General features: G+C 42.6%; 2 protein-coding genes across 4 annotated transcripts in view; one reads left to right on the top strand and one right to left on the bottom strand.

The window, feature by feature from the left end:
* The window catches only part of LOC112231940 (zinc finger protein 583), a 969,163-nt gene that overhangs the window by 843,792 nt on the left and 104,710 nt on the right, over positions 1 to 20,661 (top strand). Inside the window, exons 1-3 of one of the 3 annotated variants that reach the window (XM_024398716.2) lie at positions 14,993 to 15,480; positions 17,930 to 18,060; positions 18,405 to 18,581. The exons of the other annotated variants lie outside the window; for them this stretch is intronic. Of the exons in view, the coding sequence (XP_024254484.2) occupies positions 15,210 to 15,480; positions 17,930 to 18,060; positions 18,405 to 18,581 (579 nt within the window). The 5' untranslated portion in view covers positions 14,993 to 15,209. Of the gene's footprint in view, positions 1 to 14,992; positions 15,481 to 17,929; positions 18,061 to 18,404; positions 18,582 to 20,661 lie in introns of those variants that run through there. 3 annotated transcript variants of the gene reach the window in all.
* On the bottom strand, positions 1,682 to 4,221 carry LOC121841794 (zinc finger protein 69 homolog). The gene is made up of 3 exons (XM_042311953.1): positions 4,167 to 4,221; positions 3,450 to 3,574; positions 1,682 to 3,255 (listed from the first exon to the last, which is right to left on the bottom strand). The coding sequence occupies exons 1-3, from the start codon at positions 4,174 to 4,176 to the stop codon at positions 2,128 to 2,130; spliced, it is 1,263 nt and encodes a 420-aa protein (XP_042167887.1). The 5' UTR covers positions 4,177 to 4,221; the 3' UTR covers positions 1,682 to 2,127.

The following is a 20,661-nucleotide window of genomic DNA, read 5'->3' on the forward strand; positions in this document are numbered from 1 at the left end:
CTGTGTCAGTCTGCATTTTTACATTGAAATCATGGATTTCACGAGGGTTTCAGAAGTGATACATTTTTATTTCCGTAGGACTATAGCCTATCGACAATGGAAGTGTGCCATGCAAAGTCCCATATGCATTAATAGGTTACAGCATAAGGAGGACACTATCTGATGTGAATGAATGTAGGCTATAGCTCTACTGTTGATTGGAGTTCCTATATTACAGAATATGAGAATCAGCGAGTTAGATGACAATCAAATAGAAGTAATTCACCATCTGATACAGCCAAACGTCTTCCTCAATTAAAACGGTCAATTAATGTCCTCTGGACTCTCGATAAACGTATTTAAAATAAACCGCAATACTGCCATCTGTAGGATGATAGTGAGAGTACAACCTGTAATCCTGCTCTAGTACACTTTAATGCTCATCTTCAAGTCAAATAACACACATGTGACGAAGTAGATGACTATAAAAATGCATATAAAACGTTGTAGGGCTACATTTAGGTGTACACAATCATATTGCATAGGCTGTATTATATGGATTTTAGGTCATAGCAGTGTTTGTCTGCAAGGCTGAAGAAATTAAATTCATTCTTAAATTTTCATTTTCAAGCTGTAGGCTACGTCCCTTCAAAACACACATGTAATTCTACATTTCAAAAGGGGGGGACTAATGTGAGATTGGAACCCATGCCACAATCTGGAACCCTTGCCACAATCTGCGACAATTACATGGAGCTAGACACTACATAGAAAGCAATTTGATCAGTCAGTAAAATCCATGATGTAGTTGCTTTGATTAACGGTACATGCTGTTACACTTGTTATGGATGCTTAGTCTGAACATCAATTTTTTTTGCAGTATGGCCACGGAGTGTTTACCCAGCCCCACTATGTTTGAGTTCTATACTGTAGTTACAGAATTACTTCATTGTTGTTAAACCCATCATGGTGGACATAAATATGATGTTGTGGGTAAAAATAAGTCAGCAATGATAAGTCAGACAAACATGACTAAACTATTGACATGTACAGTAGGTGTTTGTTAGTGTGTGGGTATGTGTAGGTATATTTAGTAAGTGTATATTGGTTATAAAGTTCTGTTTATGCAGAATAGGGTGAGCTCAGATGTGATGTATACTAAAGAAAGTCTCAAAGATAGCCTTAAAGTAAAATGTTATGTTTATTAAACATAAGTGTTAAATAGACCATATGAAAACCATACATACACATCAACTAAAAATCTGCATGAACATGATAAATTGCATTCATTTCCTCATTAAAAGTGTCTTGGGAAAGCAGTTCAATGAATGTAATGAAATAGGCATTTGTGAACATCCCATAGCCTACACAGTACAAACACAATATGTAACAGACTTTTTAAGGCTTATGTGCTTTATACACGGAGTGTACAAAACATTAACACCTGCTCTTTCCATGACAGACTGACCAGGTGAAACAAGGTGAAAGCTATGATCTCTTATTGATGTCACCTGTTAACCCCACTTCAAATCATTGTAGATGGAGAGGAGGAGACAGGTTAAAGAATGATTTTTAAGCCTTGAGACATGGATTGTGTGTGTGCCATTCAGAGGGTGAATGGGAAAGACAAAAGATGTAAGTGCCTTTGAAGGGGGTATGGTAGGTACCAGGCGCACTGGTTTGAGTGTGTCAAGAACTGCAACGCTGCTGGGTCTTTCACGCTCAACAGTTATCCGTGTGTATCAAGAATGGTCCACCACCCAAAAGACATCCAGCCAACTTGACGCAACTGTGGGAAGCATTGGAGTCAACATGGGCCAGCATCCGTGTGGAACGCTTTCAAGTCCACGTCCCGACTAATTGAGGTTGTTTTGAGGGCAAAGGGGGTGGGTGCAATTCAATATTAGCGATGTGTTCATAATGTTTTGTACACTCAGTGTATATCACACAATGTCTGGATGCAATATTCTACCCAGGAATATTCAACACTGAAATCTTTTACTCTCGTAATTCAAAATGCATCCGTGGATCTTTTCTGCCCACTACAATGAAAAGTAATCTTAGCATGGTTTGATATAAACGCAATAAGCTATAAAGTGGAATAGTTTTTCTGCTGGGGTATCCCGAGGTAGCTCCTCTCTGAGAACCTCAGACGAACAGCCTTTCTCCCATGTGGACCTTCAGGTGTCTCTTCAGGCTGCCAGCCTGGGTAAAGCGCATGTGACACTGGGGGCAGCTGTAGGGTTTCTCCCCTGTGTGGACCCTCTGGTGCCTCTTCAGGCTGCCAGCCTCAGCGAAGCGCATATCACACTGGGTACAGCTGAAGGGTTTCACCCCTGTGTGGACCCTCTGGTGGATCTCCACTTTCTGGAGGCAGCTGAAGCCTTTGTTACAGAACATGCAGAGGAAGCGTTTCTCTTTACTACTGCCTGTGTTTCCCCCTCCCTGAGCTCTAGCCCTGTCGTTTGAGTTCAATACCTGATCGAAAAGGACGCGGCAGTGTGAATCAGAAGGCCCCTTCGACGTGGACACTGGGGCTCGATCCCTGAGCGTGCGTACAGGGGAGTGGCTCGAGACATTTGGATTTGTCTCATTTGGATTTGTCTCGCTTTCCCTGTAATCTAAGAAATCTTGTGAGTGTCCTTCTCCTAAGTGAGTCTCGTCTGCATTCCATGTAAGAGGAGTGTCGCCCTCCACTTTGACAGTCACATCATCTACCGCTATGACCTCCCCTTTCTTATCTAGGCACCCTTCAGAGTATACACTACTACTGTACTGGTTCCAGTCCCCTCTAGACAGATCAGTCTGTGTCTCTAAACCCAAGGATATGTTGCCAGAGTCCATCTCTGTAGTGTAAAAACAAGACAGATCATCATCATCACCACCAGAGTCTAACGCATCACCATCAGTATTTCCACAGGAATTAACCGTCTTCTGGCTCTGGTGAAATACCGGTAAATACTCTGTGCCAGGAGCAGGAGGACAGCCCAGTGGCCCCAGTCTCTCTGGATCAGATCTGTGGCCAGATCCTGTGTGTAAAAGCCGGTGTGCTACAGTTAAGGTCTCAGTGTCTGTCTCGGACTTGAGGACAGCGTTCGGCGTTCCACTGACCTCCGTGATGCTGCGTCGGGTTCTTGGCGGCGTGGGGGTGGGGTCCTCCGTGGCTACAGGGAGCACTCCAGCCGCTCCAGTCTGGATGTCTGTGCTTTGCCCTGGGTCCTCTCCTTCAGACCTCTCCAGCTTGATCCCAGGCCCTGCATCCTCAGCATCTACAGACTGACACAAGAAGAGGTTCTTACCAGTATATGATTTGAATAGGATAACAATGTCATAGAGAAGTCTCACAAGGATCCCTATGACAGGATGTACATGTAAGGAAGTGAATAGCTGAGGGGAGCCTTTCTGAAATAAACGAGACACATTTGACATGCTGTACAAAGTAACACTTTATGCAACACTATTACACTAACCTCTATCACAATAACATGATGGGTTGCGGTTCCACTCCCCTCATCAACAGTGATTGGTTGGTCATCTCTCCATGTATTGTGTCCTGCTGGTTTCACAGAGATCCTGTGGCCTCCAGTGAGATGTCCTTCACCCGAGAGAGTGATTGGGGGGAAAATAAGTGATTAGGTTAGCTACTGTCAATGCTCAAAGGTCTATTGACACTGGCCGTGTCTGAATACCAATACTAGCATACTACATACTTAAACTGTATACTTATTTTGGCGTTTTATCTAGTAGAATTCACTCATCTTTTCTGACTCAAGTTTTTGACACCAGCTGATAATCATAAATTGACGCGTTGTACCAAAAAAAAAACTAATGGCGGGAGTCAATCACTCTTTAGATGACGCATTCGTAGTACTATTTTCTTTTTTGCATACTATTTAGTACACAAGTATGGGTATTGGCAGGGATGTAAAATAACACTTCGCATAACTTATTGATATACTATTTTGAGATGTTTCATGCATCATTGTTTTCGATGAGTAAATAATAGGAAATGCAGTAAATCAGAATCTGGTTAGAATATGATGGATACGTAATCAGGGGAATTATTGCATACTATCCAAAACTGAACAAGACCGAATTCTGGTTAACCATAGAGGTTAACGTATCTAAGGTCACACACGCGCAGAGGAGAACGGGGCGACAGCCCCGCAGCCTCCAGCAAAATGTACCTCTTGCCATTCCTCTGTTTCGGTCGAGGATCTTGACACTACTGGGACGACTGGCGAGGACGCGGTCCCGTGCCACCTTCAGTTCCAGTAGCTGAAGTTTCCTCCGCAATGCCCGGTTTTCTTTCTGGCTTTGAGTCATTTCCAAACGAAACACTGCATAGTCGTCGTCTACGAGTTTACAGATATCTGCCACGGCTGCATTCGCTAGCACCTCCATGACGGAGGCTATTTGAGTATGAAAAACCATACAGTTAGCCATGTTAGCGGCTAGTTAACGTTACCTAGATAACGTATATCAACCAAGTCCTGTCTCCAACGCGAATTAAAGAATACATGAGGTAAACATGTGATGTTGTGCAATTAAATGAGTCATAGTTTGAGTTCCAGAGTATTAATAAACGTCTAAATAACACAAAAAAGCTAACGTTGAAATGATTCTTGGTCACGGTTCACTTCTTCTCTAAATTAGTATTGGCGGATCGCAACCGTGACGTGCATACAACGCCACCTACTGTACTGGAGTGTGAGGCCATTCACGGCCTCTCCTTCTTCGATGAGGTTTAACTGCGGTTGGCATCCAATATTTTTTTACATTTTAAATGTAACCTTTATTGAACTAGGCAAGTCAGTTAAGAGAAAATTCTTATTTACAATGACGGCCTACTCCGGCCAAACCCGGACAACGCTGTGACAATTGTGCGCCGCCTTATGGGACTCCCAATCACGGCCAGATGTGATACAGACTGGATTTAAACCAGATAGTGACGCCTCTTGCACTGAGATGCAGTGCCTTAGACCGCTGTGCCACTCGGGAGCCCAATATGTTGTATTACCGACAACTACTAGACTGGAGTACAACTCCCTTATACTTTGCTTGAAAAATAAAAAATACCCCACCATCTAACTACATTCTCAAAAAAATCAACAAATAAATTAAATTAAAATAACACCACCCTAATCCACTACTTAAATCTATTTAGTCCTACCTCATGTCAACAACCTGAAAGGATGGGACATCACCACTCAACACACCCTGTAACTCTTCTGATGTCAAGTCTCGCACACCCAAATACCTCTCTGCAGCTGCCACCACAACCTCAATTTCTGCAAGTTACGTTCTATCCCTGCAGTACAGTTGATAACCATTGCTATAAATGCTAAAAATCCATTCTTACTGAAACATATCACTTGCTGGCCTAACCCTCTACTGGTACAGATCTACTACTCACACCACTCCTCTCAGGATCCGTCCTCCTTGACCCATCTTCCTCTGCTTTCTTCACTGCCTCAGCATATGACAACTTCTGCACTACTCTAACCCTGGAAACTTCAACCTGCCTCTCTCGCGCAGGACATTTCTGATCCTCAGCCCCATGGGCACCCCTACAATTAACACATGCCACTACTTTCCCAATGCTACACATTCATTTGTCTCATGCCCTTCTGCACACTTCTCATACCTAGGAACCTCCTACACACTGCTTCCACATGCCCATAAGCTTGACACCTGTAACAACATAATGTATATCGCACAAAAGCTTGTACAGGATAAGTAACATCACTTTGTCGGGCAAAGACTCATCATCAAAACTCAAAAGAACAGACAATGACTGCTGTTTCACCACTCTCACCCCCCTATCTGCGTCGCACCAAACGACAAGCACCACAAACACCGGGAATCTTCCCCTTCAGTTGGTCAACTTTTACATTTACTGCTTCCCCAGCAATCATCCTTTCAATGGCGCCCTTTTCTTGAGAGCAAAATAATTCACATTTCTTGCCCCCATTCGTTTAATGCAGAGCGCCTTCTCCCTCTGACCAGCAGAAACACAAACAACTATCACAAGACCACTTCTGGTTAACCTCACCGATTCCACAGTACCCAACTCTGTTTTCACCCACCCTGAAACCACAAATCGATCAACCAAAAGGCAAGGGTCCACTTTTTACAAAAACTTCACTCCTACTGTCAGACTCATCTTTATCCTGAACCTCGGTGCAAGCTTCGGGCTCCGAGAACTTCCCCACACCTACCATCTCCGATACTTCACCCTCATTCACTTCAGCTCAAACTGCTTACACGTTCTACCATTCTCCTTTAACAAACCATCTCCCTTTTCCAAGCCATTTTTAACTGACTCAAGCTCACCGTCTTCCTCCTTCTCTCGCTTAGACCTCCTCTGCTTCTCTTTTTCCCTCCATTCCTCCTCCGTATTCCAAGTATAAGTCTCCTTATGATAATACTGCACTTCTCCTGACATACATCTTGTTCTTGCCTTCTCAAGGGACGCCATTTAACCGGCTGTCACACTCAGCAAACACACCTCGGGATGTATTTCTCAACAGTGCATCCCACTTACCAAGCAGCTGCTTCGTCTTGATGTTATTCTTTATCAAAAGCTACCGCAACACTTTTCAAAGTCAAACAAGCTTGCCCTTCCAACCACCTTCCCCGTCTCTGCAAAAGCTCTCCCCAAAATGTCACGTCTGCTGGTCACGGCCTCCGCTATTCATGTATTCCTCTATCTAGCTGTGTGTTTCCACTTACTGTTCTGGAGTGGAAGCTCATTAGACATCATAGAACATTTGCCCTACTAATTAATCATAGACCCAGTCAAAAAAACTCACCACTATTCCACTAGCTACTTGGCCCCATCAGTGTTGTAAACGATGTGTAACTAGTAAAAGTAAAAAAGGGGAAAATAAATCAACATAAATATGGGTTGTATTTACAAAGGTGTTTGTTCTTCAGTGGTTGCCCTTTTCTTTTGGCAACAGGTCACACATCTTGCTGCTGTGATTGCACACTGTGGTATTTCACCCAATAGATAAGAAGAGAGTTTATCAAAATTGGATGTGGTTTTCAAATTCTTTGGGTTTGTGTAATCTTAGGGAAATGTGTGTCTTTAATATGGTCATACATTTGGCAGGAGGTTAGGAAATACAACTCAGTTTCCAGAGAGGTTTGTGAGCAGTGTGCACATAGCCTGTCTTCTATTGAGAGCCAGGTCTGCCTACGCCGAACATTCTCAATAGCAAGGCTACGCTCACTGAGTCTGTACATAGTCAAAGCTTTCCTTCATTTTGGGTCAGTCAGAGTCATCAGGTATTCTGCCACTGTGTACTCTCTGTTTAGGGGCAAATAGCATTCTAGTTGCACTCTTGTTTTTTAATTCTTTCTAACGTGTCAAGTAATTTATATTTTTGTTGTCTCATGATTTTGTTGGGTCTAATTGTGTTGTCCTGGGACTCACTTGGGTCTATTTGTGAACAGAGTCCCAGGACCAGCCTGCTTAGGGGACTCTTCTCCAAGTTCATCTCTCTGTAGGTGATGGCTTTGTTATGGAAGATTTGGAATAACTTCCATTTAAGTGGTTGTAGAATTTAATTTAATTTCCTGGATTTTGATAATTAGCGGGTATCGTCCTAATTCTGCTATGCATGCATTATTTGGGGTTTTACTTTGTACGCAGGGGATATTTTGCAGAATTCTGCATGCAGAGTCTCTCAATTTGGTGTTTGTCCCATTTTTTTGTGATCTCTTGGTTGGTGAGCGGACCCCAGACCTCACAACCATAAAGGGCAATGGGTTCCATCACTGATTCAAGTATTTTTTGCCAGATCCTAATTGGTATGTCAAATATTATGTTCCATTTGATGGCATAGAAGGCCCTTGTTGCCTTGTCTCTCAGATCGTTCACAGCTTTGTGGAAGTTACCTGTGGCGCTGATGTTTAGGCCGAGGTATGTATCGTTTTTTGTGTGCTCTAGGGCAACGGTGTCTAGATGGAAGTCGTATTTGTGGTCCTAGCAACTGGACCTTTTTTGGAACACCATTCTTTTTGTCTTACTGAGATTTACTGTCAGGGCCCAGGTCTGACATAATCTGTGCAGAAGACCTAGGTGCTGCACTATCCCTCAACACAACTTGTAACTCTTCTGCAATAAAATCGAAAATCGCTTACACCCAAGTACTTCTCAGCAGCTGCCACCACCACAGCCATTTTCCACCACGTTCCATTTCAGCGGCACAGTTGATAACCATGGCTATGAACACTAAGAATTCAACCTTACTGAAGTACATGTTATTCTATCACTCGCTATTGGCCTCGGCCTACTCACAGAGATCCCGTTAGTCTCCCTCTACCTGGACCCATCTGCATCTACTACTCTCTTCACTGCCTCAGCATACAACACCTTCTGTACTACTCTGATCTTGGCAACCTCAACCTGTCTCTCTCACCAGACACTTTTGATCTCCAGCAACAACTGTTCACTTCTTCTTCATAGTTGTATTGGCGGATCACAACCAACTGAAACGTACATACATCGCCACCCACTGAACTGGAGTGTGACCTAGAGGTCTTCACAGATCCACCTTTGCCTGAATACCCAGAACCAGATTCGGGACCTAGCATGTCCGGATCAAGAATTCTCAAATAATGTCACAGCTCTGGGTCGGATCTGATTGTCAAGAGTCTGGGGTATGTGTAATTTGTAACTGAATTGTCCGGAAGGGACGTACATATCTGAACGCTGCTGCAGTAGAGAGAGGATTTTTATAATTGATGCTGCTGCTCTTGCTTTCCAAGAGAGTGGAGCGTGGCACATGTAGCTTGTTGTTGTTGACCAATCATAAGTCATCAAAGCGGCAATAGGCTACAGTCATAGAGCCTCTGTCTGGCAAAAGTGAAGATCTATCTAATCAATGGAAGATGGAATTAAAGTTAAAGGAGAAGGATAGGCTACAAAGACCAAGAGCCAACAGGTAGATTGCTACTTAATATTCTGAATGGAGTTATTTGTCTCTGTAGGATGAGAAAGTACGCACTGGATCCTCAATTAGCCTAGCTAGCTAGCTAGCTTCTCCCAGTTTGATGCAGTCAAGACAGGTACTACATAATCATATTTGATGATAGATAACCTAGCTATAATGCCACGTTCAAAACAACTAGGAACTTGGAAATCAGAAACTTCCGACTTCAGTGTGTTCAAGACAACTAGGAACTCTGAAAGAAAACTAGCTCCCGACTGGGAAAAATAGTTTTCCAACTCAGGCTTCTTTCAAGAGCTGAGACTTTCTGACCTAAAGAGCACTGACATCCTGACTTGACCTCGTATTTTTCAGAGTTCCCAATAGTCTTGAACGCACTATTAGCGCGAGTCGGCTTAGTTGCCATCTCTCCCTCCCTGCTCACAGTAATCTCCCCTCTCTCTAGAGCGGCACCTCTCTCTCCCTCCGCTCATGCTTCATCACTCGGTTAATAAAGTAGCATAAAAATAAATACAAATCTGCTGTTTCCCTCACTTGGATTGGACCGGGTCAGGATCCGACCAGTTCCGAACAGGTTTAGTTGTCCTGGGGTCCGTTTGGAACGGGTTTTAAAACATGTATTATATATTTTTATGTATTTTTATGTATATGTATTTTATGTATAGATATCTGATCCAGGTGGGAAAGCACCAGGTCTATTTTGGAACGGGTCCAACTCTAATGTGAGCCTCCCTACCAGACTGGATACACATTGGTTGAATCATCGTAGTTTCCACTTAAATTGAACCGATGTGGAATAGACGTTGAATTGACGTCTGTGCCCAGTGGGAGCTACTATATTCTCTTAAAGAGCGACTCCCTTTAAAAAAGCAACGGATCCCTTTGAAAAACGGCCTATGTGGCATCGATATGTTATTCAAGTGTCAAAATAAACAAAAAAAAGTGTAAATCGGATATTTTTCCCAAAAACACAAAGCAGAGAGAACGTCCATTACGAGCGTCGTTGAGGCATGTGTCGATACTGATACGATCAAAATAAAAGTCAGCCCTGCTCTCAGATCAACTTTCTCCATTCAAATCTTACCATATTATAAATTATTCAACAAAAAGCTACGAGAGAGAGATCACCAATGGCGGCAAATATTGAGGCGGCTTATTCTAATGCTTATCCTTAATTTCTTAATTATTTATTTTTGTCTGTATTGTTCGGTATTCCTGCACTGTTGGAGCTAGAAACAGAAGCATTTTGCTGCACCTGGGATAACATCTGAAAAATGTGTACATGACCAATACAATGTTATTTTATTTGATCCTATTATAATGCACTGAATCTAGATTTGGCACCTCACCTGTTAGGCTACACATCATGAAATATATCAAGGCAAAAATTACAGCCATGGCTTGATATTGATTTCTATATCATTTAAATACACAGTGCCTTCAAAGTATTCACACCCCTTGACTTTTTCATATTTCATTGTGATACAGCCTGTATTTAAAATGGATTCACTTGAGATTTGTCATCACTGGCTTACACACCATCCCATAATGTCAAAGTGGAATTATGTTAAATGTTTACAGGTGAAACCAAAATGAGAATCTGAAATGTTTTGAGTCAATGAGTCAATAAGTATTCAACCCCTTTGTTATGGCAAGCCTAAATAAGTTCAGGTGTAAAAACTTGCAAAATAAGTTGAATGGATTTTTGAATGACTACCTCATCTCTGTATCCCACACATACAATTATCTGTAAGAGCCCTCAGTCGAGCAGTGAATTTTCAATATAGATTCCACCACAAAGACCAGGTAGGTTTTCCAATACCCCACAAAGAAGGGCACCTATTGGTAGATGGGTAAACAAAAGCAGACATTGAAGTTATTAATTACACTTTGTATTGTGTATCAATACACCCAGTCACTACAAAGATAAAGGTGTCGTTCCTGACTCAGTTGACAGAGAGGAAGGAAACCGCTCAGGGATTTCACCATTTTGAGGCCAATGGTGACTTTAAAACAGTTCGAGTTTAATGGCTGTGATAGGAGAAAACTGAAGATGGATCAACAGCATTGTATTTAATCCACAATACTAACCTAATTAACAGAGTGAAAAGAAGGAATCCTGTACAGGATAAGGTACTAATATAGGCACTAAAGTAATACTGCAAAAATTGTGGCAAAGCAATTCACTTTTTGTCCTGAATACAAAGTTTTATGTTTGGGGGCAAATCCAATAGAAAACATCACGGAGTACCACTCTCCATATTTTCAAGCATAGTGGTGGCTGCATAATGTTATGGGTATGCTTGTAATCGTTAAGGACTGGGGAGTTTTTCAGCATAAAAAAAATGGAGCTAAGCACAGAAAAAAATCCTAGATTTTGCTGGTCCAGTCTGAATTCACCTTTCAGCAGGACAATAACCTAAAACACATGGCCAAATGAACACTGGAGTTACTTACCAAGACGACAGTGAATGTTCCTGAGTGGCCGAGTTACAGTTTTGACTTAAATCTATTTTTAAAATCTATGGCAAGACCTGAAAATGGTTGTATAGCAATGATCAGCAACCAATTTGAATGATCTTGAAGAATTTTTAAAAGAATAATGGGCACATGTTGCACAATCCAGGTGTGGAAAGCTCTTAGACTTACCCAAAAAGAGTCAGAGCTGTAATCACTGTCAAAGGTGCTTCTACAAAGTATTGACTCAGTGGTATGTAAATTAAATGTTTCTGTATGTCATTTTCAGTAAATTAGCAAAAAGGTCTAGACATGTTTCACTTTGTCATTTTGGGGTATTGTGTGAAGATGGGTGATGACCCCAAAAAATTCTGAATGTAAACATTGTTAAAGTGACCAGTGTTCAATGACTATGTACATAGGGCAGCAGTTTCTAAGGTGCAGGGTAGAGTACCGGGTGGGGGCCGGCTAGAACAGTGACTAAGGCAAGTGATGACTGTTTGTAGCGGGGTGAACAGGCCGTGGCTCATTGATGATCTTCTTGGCCTTCCTCTGACCCTGGGTGCTGTAGATGTACAGTGCCTGCCCTCCATGACAACTGGTGATGTGTTGGGCTGACTGCACCACCCCCTGGAGAGCCCTTCAGTTGGAAGCGGTGCAATTGCCATACCATGGAGGTCAGTGGAACGCTGAACGCCATCCTCAAGTCAGAGACCGACACATCGACTTTAACACAAAGGCTCTTACACACAGGATCTGACCACAAGTCAGACCCAGAGGGGCTGGGGCGACTGGGCGTGCCTCCTGCTCAGAGTATTTACTTTATGGTAACCCGAGCATGAGGGTTGTTCATTCCCATCCAGACTCAGATGCCACGTTAGGAGGGGGGAGCCACATCAGGCAGTATTAAAGAGAAACAGTTCCTCTGCATGTTCTGTAACAAAAGGCTTCAGCTGACACCAAAAGGTGGAAATCCACCAGAGGGTTCACACAGGGGAGAAATTATTCAACTGTACCCATTGTCAGATGCGCTTCACCCATGCTGGCAACCTGAAGATGCACCTGAAAGGTACACCCAGGAGAGAGGCCGTTCGCCTGTACGCACTGTGAGAAGAGGTTCTCGGGAGAGTATGGGAAGCCTGATCTGCGGCTAGTCAAAGATGAGACAATAGAAGACGGACCAGAAAGCATTGATCTGCTGAGTGGACTAAAGATGGGGGAGCAAGGTAAGGGAGAAATACATATAGCCTACATACAGTAATAGATCTTCAATGGGAATAGTGATGCACCTGGCTATTTTTTTCTTGATTTTCTTCATTTATAAAATTAAATCAAAACAACTTATTCTTACATACATAACCAAATTGTAATGTATGAACTTGACCAGGTAATTGTAAAAAACAAAAAAACAGGTGCTTGGCTGCAGGAGACTGGACGGCTACCTTGGATTCCCAGACCGGTGCAGACAAGAGTCCAGGGGACAACATAACTGAGCAGGGCAGGATCATCGGTGACATCGTGGAGGTCAAAGGATGGGTCTGACAACCTATCGTTACTCCTTAACGTCCAAGGACCTTATATGTTATGTTTATAGGGAGACTGGTTCTGGCAGCCAAAACTGTCAAATACTCCATCTAAACGTGGATCGATTCTCAATTGCGATACGATTGTAGAAACATAAAGCCCTTTACTTTAATATCACGTCTAAATAATTTCACAAAAGCAAAATATACACTTACTGCACACTGTTTTAAGCGGGTTTAACACAGTTACAGCCAACAGTATTTTTCAGTTAAAACACTTTTCTGGTGTCGTTCCTTCCGTTACACACAGGTGTTCAGAGCACGCTAGCACGCTTTCTGTCTGTCATCCGTAAATAAAGCGCTGTGTTGGAACCAATTTGGGTGCATCTTATAATCTGGTATTATTCAGGGAATTACACTCCCGACCACTATGGTCAGACAAATGGTGGTGGTAAACACACATCAGGGGATCTATGAAGACACATGTGCTTTAACGTAATGGTGTGTGAGCTCATAGTTCTTATAGCAATCAAACTAATGCAAGAAAACACCAAACAAGATACAAAGGACTACTACAGTCAATATTCATTCATTCAAGGTAACACCCTGTTACGGATACAAGTATCCTGTGTGTGTGTGTTTCTTTTCTCTCCTTCTCCCCTCACAGGTGAAAATCATCACTCCCCAATCAGTCACCAATCATCAATCAGAAGACACACCTCCTCCTGTTTCCTACCCAATCACCGTTCCTTTCCCTTTGTTTAAAAACCCTGTCAGTTGTTTGCTGTGGAGCTCAATTGCTCTAAATGCCATGTCTGTAGATCTCGCTGTGTCACTCTCTTTATGTATTGAGCTATGTTTTGTTTGTGCACCTCCATAGCACTTTGTCATCACCTGTGAGTATTGTTTTTGGTGTTTGTTTGTTTGCTGGTGGGAAAAGGGGGAACCAAGACAAGTCTCCCATGGGCATACACTACCCGTAGGTAAACTTTTAAATACACTAGTTAGAACTGGGTGGACCACCCACTGTATTTTTGGTTAGTTAGTTAGCTGTTGTTAAAGTAGGCTAATCTATCTTAGGGGTGTTTTTTGAATACTTGTTTCTTTCCTTGGGTCCAGCTCAGCCCCTTTTCCTGCTCCCCCCATTACCGTGTGTTTTACAATAAACCCTGAGTTTGACGGTAGATTTCAGTTGTTGTGGTTATTTTGTTCACACTTTTACTTTGTCACTATTATAAATTGCATGAGTTATGTTACAGGTCTCATTTCCAATTTATCCTTTTTATTATCCACCCATTTTCACCTACCTCATCCCCATACTGTTTTTATTTATTTACTTTTCTGCTCTTTTGCACACCAATATCTCTACCTGTACATGACCATCTGATCATTTATCACTCCAGTGTTAATCTGCAAAATTGTAACTATTCGTCTACCTCCTCATGCCTTTTGCACACATTGTATATAGACTCCCCCTTTGTTTTCTACTGTGTTATTGACTTGTTAATTGTTTATTCCATATGTAACTCTGTGTTGTCTGCTCACACTGCTATGCTTTATCTTGGCCAGGTCGCAGTTGTAAATGAGAACTTGTTCTCAACTAGCCTACCTGGTTAAATAAAGGTGAAATAAAAAATTTATTATTTCTAGCTGATATGAAAGAAGGATATTTTGTTAAATTCAAAATTAGCACCGTGGCTCAAAGAACCAGAGTAGAAGATATTGTATTTAACTTCATAGACTCTCTAGAATCTATCAATGACGGTATGTGAACTATATTACCCCTCATAACCCTTTGTTAACTTGTCATTTGAAACAGACTTGTGTAAATACTTTTGTTTTTAGAGAGACAGTAAACCTTGGCTAGAACAAGGACTGTGATGTAGATGGATTAAGATCTTTCTATTCTTGCTAACACACTACTTTCTAAACAAGTCTGCTCTCAGCTTGAAAGATACTGATCAAAGGAGATTTGGTGTGTAACGTAATAAACAGTACCGTAATTCAAAGAACAGCGCGCAGTTCTTTTTCATTTAACCACACCCTTTGAGCAATGACGCCAACCAGAAACAATTTAAATTCAGTGCGTAAACGGAAGAGAACAGTGACCAAGAACAATTCACGTTAGCGTTTTTGTTGTTAATTAGACGTTTGTTACACATTAGAACTCGAAATATGACTAATTGAACAGCACAGCATCACATACATACTTCAGGTAGTCTTTAATTCGCGCTGGAGACAGGACTTGGTTGATAGACGTTATCTAAGTAGCCGCTAACGTTAGCTAACAATGGTTTTTCACACTCAAATAGCCTCCATCATGGAGGTGCTAGCGAATGCAGCCGTGGCAGAGATCTGTAAACTCGTAGACGACGACTATGCAGTGTTTCGTTTGGAAATGTCTCAAAGCCAGAAAGAAAACAGGACATTGCGGAGGAAACTACAGCAATTGGAACTGAAGGTGGTACGGGAGCGCGCAGAGAGGACAATTAGAGACCGCGTCCGCGCCAGTCGTCCCTGTAGTGTCAAGATCCTCGACCAATATAGAGGAATGGCAAGAGGTACATTTTGCAGAAGGCCGAGACTGCGGAGTCAGTCGTCCCGTTCCCGGCCCTAAGTTTTAGAATCAAGTTTGCTACAATTCAGCACATTTTGTCATTGGGCACAGGCAAAATGTGCTGTTTTTAAAGCTCATTTCCGGAAATTCTGCACATTTTGCCATGACTTGTGCCATGTTAATATCAGTGCTTAATTTGATCTGAATCCTGCAGGAAAAGGATCAGGCACGTCGCTGTTTTGGACTGTTTCGTTCAGGAAATTCAGCCCAGGCCTGATATTCTAAGAGTTGATTTGGGTTGGGCAGGCCCAGGCTTATGGTTAGGTTACAATGTTACACAATGTTTGAGACCAATGTGTGGCTGTGTGAGACGCGTGCCTGTATCTCTCAGAACTAGAATGAGATGAACTTCATATGATCTCTCTCCCTCTTATAGACATGAGCCTGTAACTCTTCTCTCTCCAGCGTTGCACGGCATCTGTTTCATTATAGAAGTGCGAAGGGTTCTGTAGGAGCTGCAGCACCCCTGATATATTGAAATACATTTTCCAAAGTTATAGAGCTAATGCTGTCTGTTCAGAAATAAATGAAATAATTTAGAATAGCCTACTACACCACAAAAAAATGTCAGAGGACCAATAGCTTATTTTGAAGAATAGCCTAGCTGTGGAGTGTTGCCTAATAACAAGGTATGGTCCTATATTTTGGAATGCAATGCAAATATGTCAGTGAACAAACAGCATGCAGATAAAAACAAGTATTTTACAATATTTCAAATACAATCACAGGAAAACACAGGTTGGAAAGCAAATGGCTCCTGCTGAAAAGATAATCTAATCTGTCTGCTGTAGGCTACCACAATATTTGATCAACCATCAAATATTGTTTTACAAAGTAAAATGAGAGGCATTTGGCATGAGCGCATCGGCCATCACCAGTGAGTGAGCTGCGCGTCATTGGGTGAGTCAGATAAACTGGAAAGCAGTTTTAGGACAAATTTCCTCATTGTAGCCTATAATGTGTCTCCACACACGTAGGCCTAGTCTATTGATGGATTCAAGGTAAGGTAGTTTTTTTTTTTATTGATCAAAGTTTGTCAAAGTAGCCTGTCATTTAGATCATTTGTGCGTTATTAAAAGCGATTCTGCCAAAGTCTTAAGACATGTAGAATTGCCTAAAATCCATTTTATAAAAGGCCACATTTTTCTGACAGTTTGTGCAGAAATGTTTTGGTTGCGCAAACCTACAGTTTACACATGGTCTGTGGTTGCGGGGCCGGTTAGACGTACTACCAAATTCCTCTTCAACGATGTTGGAGGTGGCTTATGGTAGAGAAATTACCATTCAATTCTCTAACAGCTCTGGTGGACATTCCTGCGGTCAGCATGCCAATTAGCGCACTCCCTCAATTTGAGACCTCTGTGGCATTTCATTGTGTGAGTGGCCTTTTGTTGTCCCCAGCACAAGGTGCACCTGTGTAATGATCATGCTGTTTAATCAGCTTCTTGATATGCCACACCTGTCAGGTGGATGGATTATTTTGGCAAAGGAGAAATGTTCACTAACAGGGATGTAAACAAATTGTCCACAATTTGAGAGAAATAAGATTTTTATGCGCATGGAACATTTCTGGTATCTTTTATTTCAGCTCATGAAACATGGGACCAACACTTCATGTTGCGTTTTATATTTTTGTTCAGTGTAGATAGTCAGTCAGGTGGCTAGCTGCCAGCAGAGACTGTTATTGCAGTAATGTTGAAGGGCTCTGTCTAGTATTACTTAGCTAGCTAGAAGGGTGAAGTAAGAAGCTAATGTTAAACGGAGCCTACTTTAGCAGGAGCAAAATATAGGCTACTATGTTTTCTTTAACAGAGAGGAGGCTACTGAGACAGAAAGTGATGTGGCGAAGGCTGAGGCAGGCTGCAATGCATGCAGGAGGAGGAAGCAGAGGAGCTCTGACGAAGGCCAAGGGGCCGACCCATGAAGCTTAAAATAAAAAAGTAACGCTAGCAAGAGCAGTGTGCAGGTTTTTTATTCATATTTTTTTTTTCTTGTGATATCCAATTGGGAGTTACGATCTTGTACGATGAAATAAGTGTGATAAATTTGAGAACAAAAACTACTTACATTTGAACACCATCGCAGAAGCTTCGCAATTTACCATATTCCAAGTTGTTTTGTTATCAAAACTCCCTCTTCCAATGCATTGTGGCTTGGAAATTCCCAAAGTTAATTCTACTAGATGAAAAGCCAAAATTAGTAGAACATCCTACCATTTTAAAGCCTACTAGATTTTTGAACATTTGTGTACTATAAAACATTTTATTTTCGCATACTCAAACAGCCTAATATTTGACGCAAGTATGGGTATTCGGCCAGTGTCAGTGTACAATATAGCGTTGAGCATTAACACAACCTAACTTAACCACCCCTTTTCCCCCAATCACTCTCAGGTGAAGGACATCTCACTGGAGGCCACATGAGCTTTGTGAAGCCAGTGGGACACAACGTGTGGAGAGATGACACACCCATAGCTGTAGATGAGGGGAGTGGAACCTCAACCCAGCATGTTATCTTGATAGAGGTTAGTGTCATAGTGTAACATTACAGTACATCAAATGTGGTCCAGGAGCTTGTGAGACTTCCCTATGACATTGTTATCCAATTCAGTTCATGTACCGGTAATAACCTCGGGGGCTCCCGAGTGGCGCGGTGGTTTAAGACGCTGCATTTCAGTGCAAGAGGTGTCACTGCAGTACCTGGTTTGAATTCAGGCTGCATCACATCCGGTTGTGATTGGGAGTCCCATAGGGCGGCGCGCAATTGGCCCAGCGTCATCTGGGGGTAGGCCGTCATTGTAAATAAGAATTTGTCCTTAACTGACTTTCCTAGTTGAATAAAGATAAAATAAACCTCTTCATGTGTCAGTCTGCAGATGCAGAGGCTGCTGGTTCTGGAGGATCGTCACAGGTTAAACAGGAGAGGACTGAAGGAGAGGAGCCACGAGACATCCAGACTAGAGCAGCGGCTGGAGTGGCGCCCCCTGTAGCCACGGAGAACCTCACCGCCTTGCCCCAGCCAAGGACCCGACACAGCATCACGGAGGTCAGTGGAATGCTGGACGCCGTCCTCAAGTCAGAGACAGACACCGAGACATTAACTGTAATGCACAGGCGGCTATTACACACAGGATCTGACCACAGATCAGACCCAGAGATACTGGGGCTGAGGCGACTGGGCTGTCCTCCTGCTCCTGGCTTAGAGTATTTACTTTACGGTAACCTGAACCCGAAGACAGTTCAATCCCATCGGGACTCAGGTTACGCGCTAGAGACTGGCAATGATCTGTCTTGTTCTTACACTACAGAGATGGACCCTGGCAACATGCCCTTGGGTTTAGAGACACAGACGGATCTGTCTAGAGGGGACTGGAACCGGTACAGTAGTAATGTGTACTCTGAAGGGTGCCTAGATAAGAAAGGGGAGGTTATAATCGTAGATGAGGTGACTGTGAAAGTGGAGGGCGACGCTCCTCTGACATGGAATGTGGATGAGACTCACTTAGGGGAAGGACTCTCTCAAGGCAGAGCTTTATTAGATTACAGGGAAAGTTTAGAGACAAATCCAAATATTGAGACCCATTCCCCTTTACATGCGCTCAGGGATCGTGACCTAGTGTCCACGTCAATAGGGCCTTCCAATTCGCACGGCCGCATCCTTTTTGATCAGGTTTTGAACTCAAAGGACCAAGGGGCCCAGGTTTTGGGAGGGGGAGCAACATCAGGCGGTAGTAAAGATGAACTGTTCCTCTGCATGCTCTGTAACAAAGGCTTCAGCTGCCTCCAGAAGGTGGAGATCCACCAGAGGGTCCACACTGGGGTGAAACCCTTCAGCTGTACCCAGTGTCACATGCGCTTCACCGAGGCTGGCAAACTGAAGAGGCACCAGAGGGTCCACACAGGGGAGAAACCCTTCAGCTGTACCCAGTGTCAAATGTGTTTCGCCCAGGCTGGGCACCTGAAGAGGCACCAGAGGGTCCACACAGGGGAGAAACCCTACAGCTGCCCCCAGTGTCACATGCGCTTCACCCAGGCTGGCAACCTGAAGATGCACCTGAAGGTCCACACAGGAGAGAGGCCGTTCGCCTGTACGCACTGTGGGAAGAGGTTCTCAGAAAGGAGCTACCTCAGGATACACCAGCTGAAAAAACATTCCACTCTAACATAGAAAGTAACCATTCCACTTGATCGCTTCTCACGTGTAGATCAAATGCTGCATTAAAGTCAAAGATGAATTTTCATTGTTGTCAGCAGTAAAGATCCACAGATGAATTTGGAATAAAAGTCATACATATAATTCTGCGTCCAGGCATTGTGTGATCTATAAGCCTTAAAAGTACTGTGTAAGCTATATGTTTATAAATGCCTATTTCATTACTTCCAACTACTTAATGAGAAAATTAATGCAGTTTATTAAGTTCATTCAGATTTTTTGTTGACATGCATGTGTGGTTTTTATATGGAGTATTTAACACTTGTTAAATACACTCGTAACCATATACAGGTTGTAAATGGAAGAGTTGGGCACTAATAAGCAAACATTGGAATGTGGAAGCTGTACATCACTGAATGGGTAAGCGCTGTATGGGTTTTGACTGAGGGAAATGCTGTAAATTAAGATGACTCAATGTATCGTGAAAGATGAGACGTTGAGGATTCTTATAAATACCACCGTCATACAAGCAAGCCAAATCTGCACTTCACATCTCCAAATCTAACTCATGTCATATACAGTGTCAACGTTTCTGATCACTATGTTTGATGTGCAGTTACAAGATGTGATGTCGTCATACCCTGGGTTCTTCTGAACAGACTGATCCTATGTTTGTTTATTGTGAAGTGCTGAACACGCACCTGAATGCACTCGTGACTCCATTCTATGCGCACCACAATGACAATCTGTTTCTCTGATTTACTTTGTGAAAGCCTAACACTGTAAGATTCGTATTTCATACCTTAGCTAGTCATGTTTGCAATAGAACAAGCTTTCAGATTGTCCACTTTAGCCAGATTGCAATTTATAATGGACTATTTTTGGATTGTGTAAACAACAGTAATTGTGTGATGGCGGGGATGCAGGGTTGTGTTCCGAAACAGAACTACAAGTGTGCTTGCTCTAGTTCTGC

Source organism: Oncorhynchus tshawytscha, linkage group LG34 (assembly GCF_018296145.1).
Source record: "Oncorhynchus tshawytscha isolate Ot180627B linkage group LG34, Otsh_v2.0, whole genome shotgun sequence".
NCBI lineage: Eukaryota > Metazoa > Chordata > Actinopteri > Salmoniformes > Salmonidae > Oncorhynchus > Oncorhynchus tshawytscha.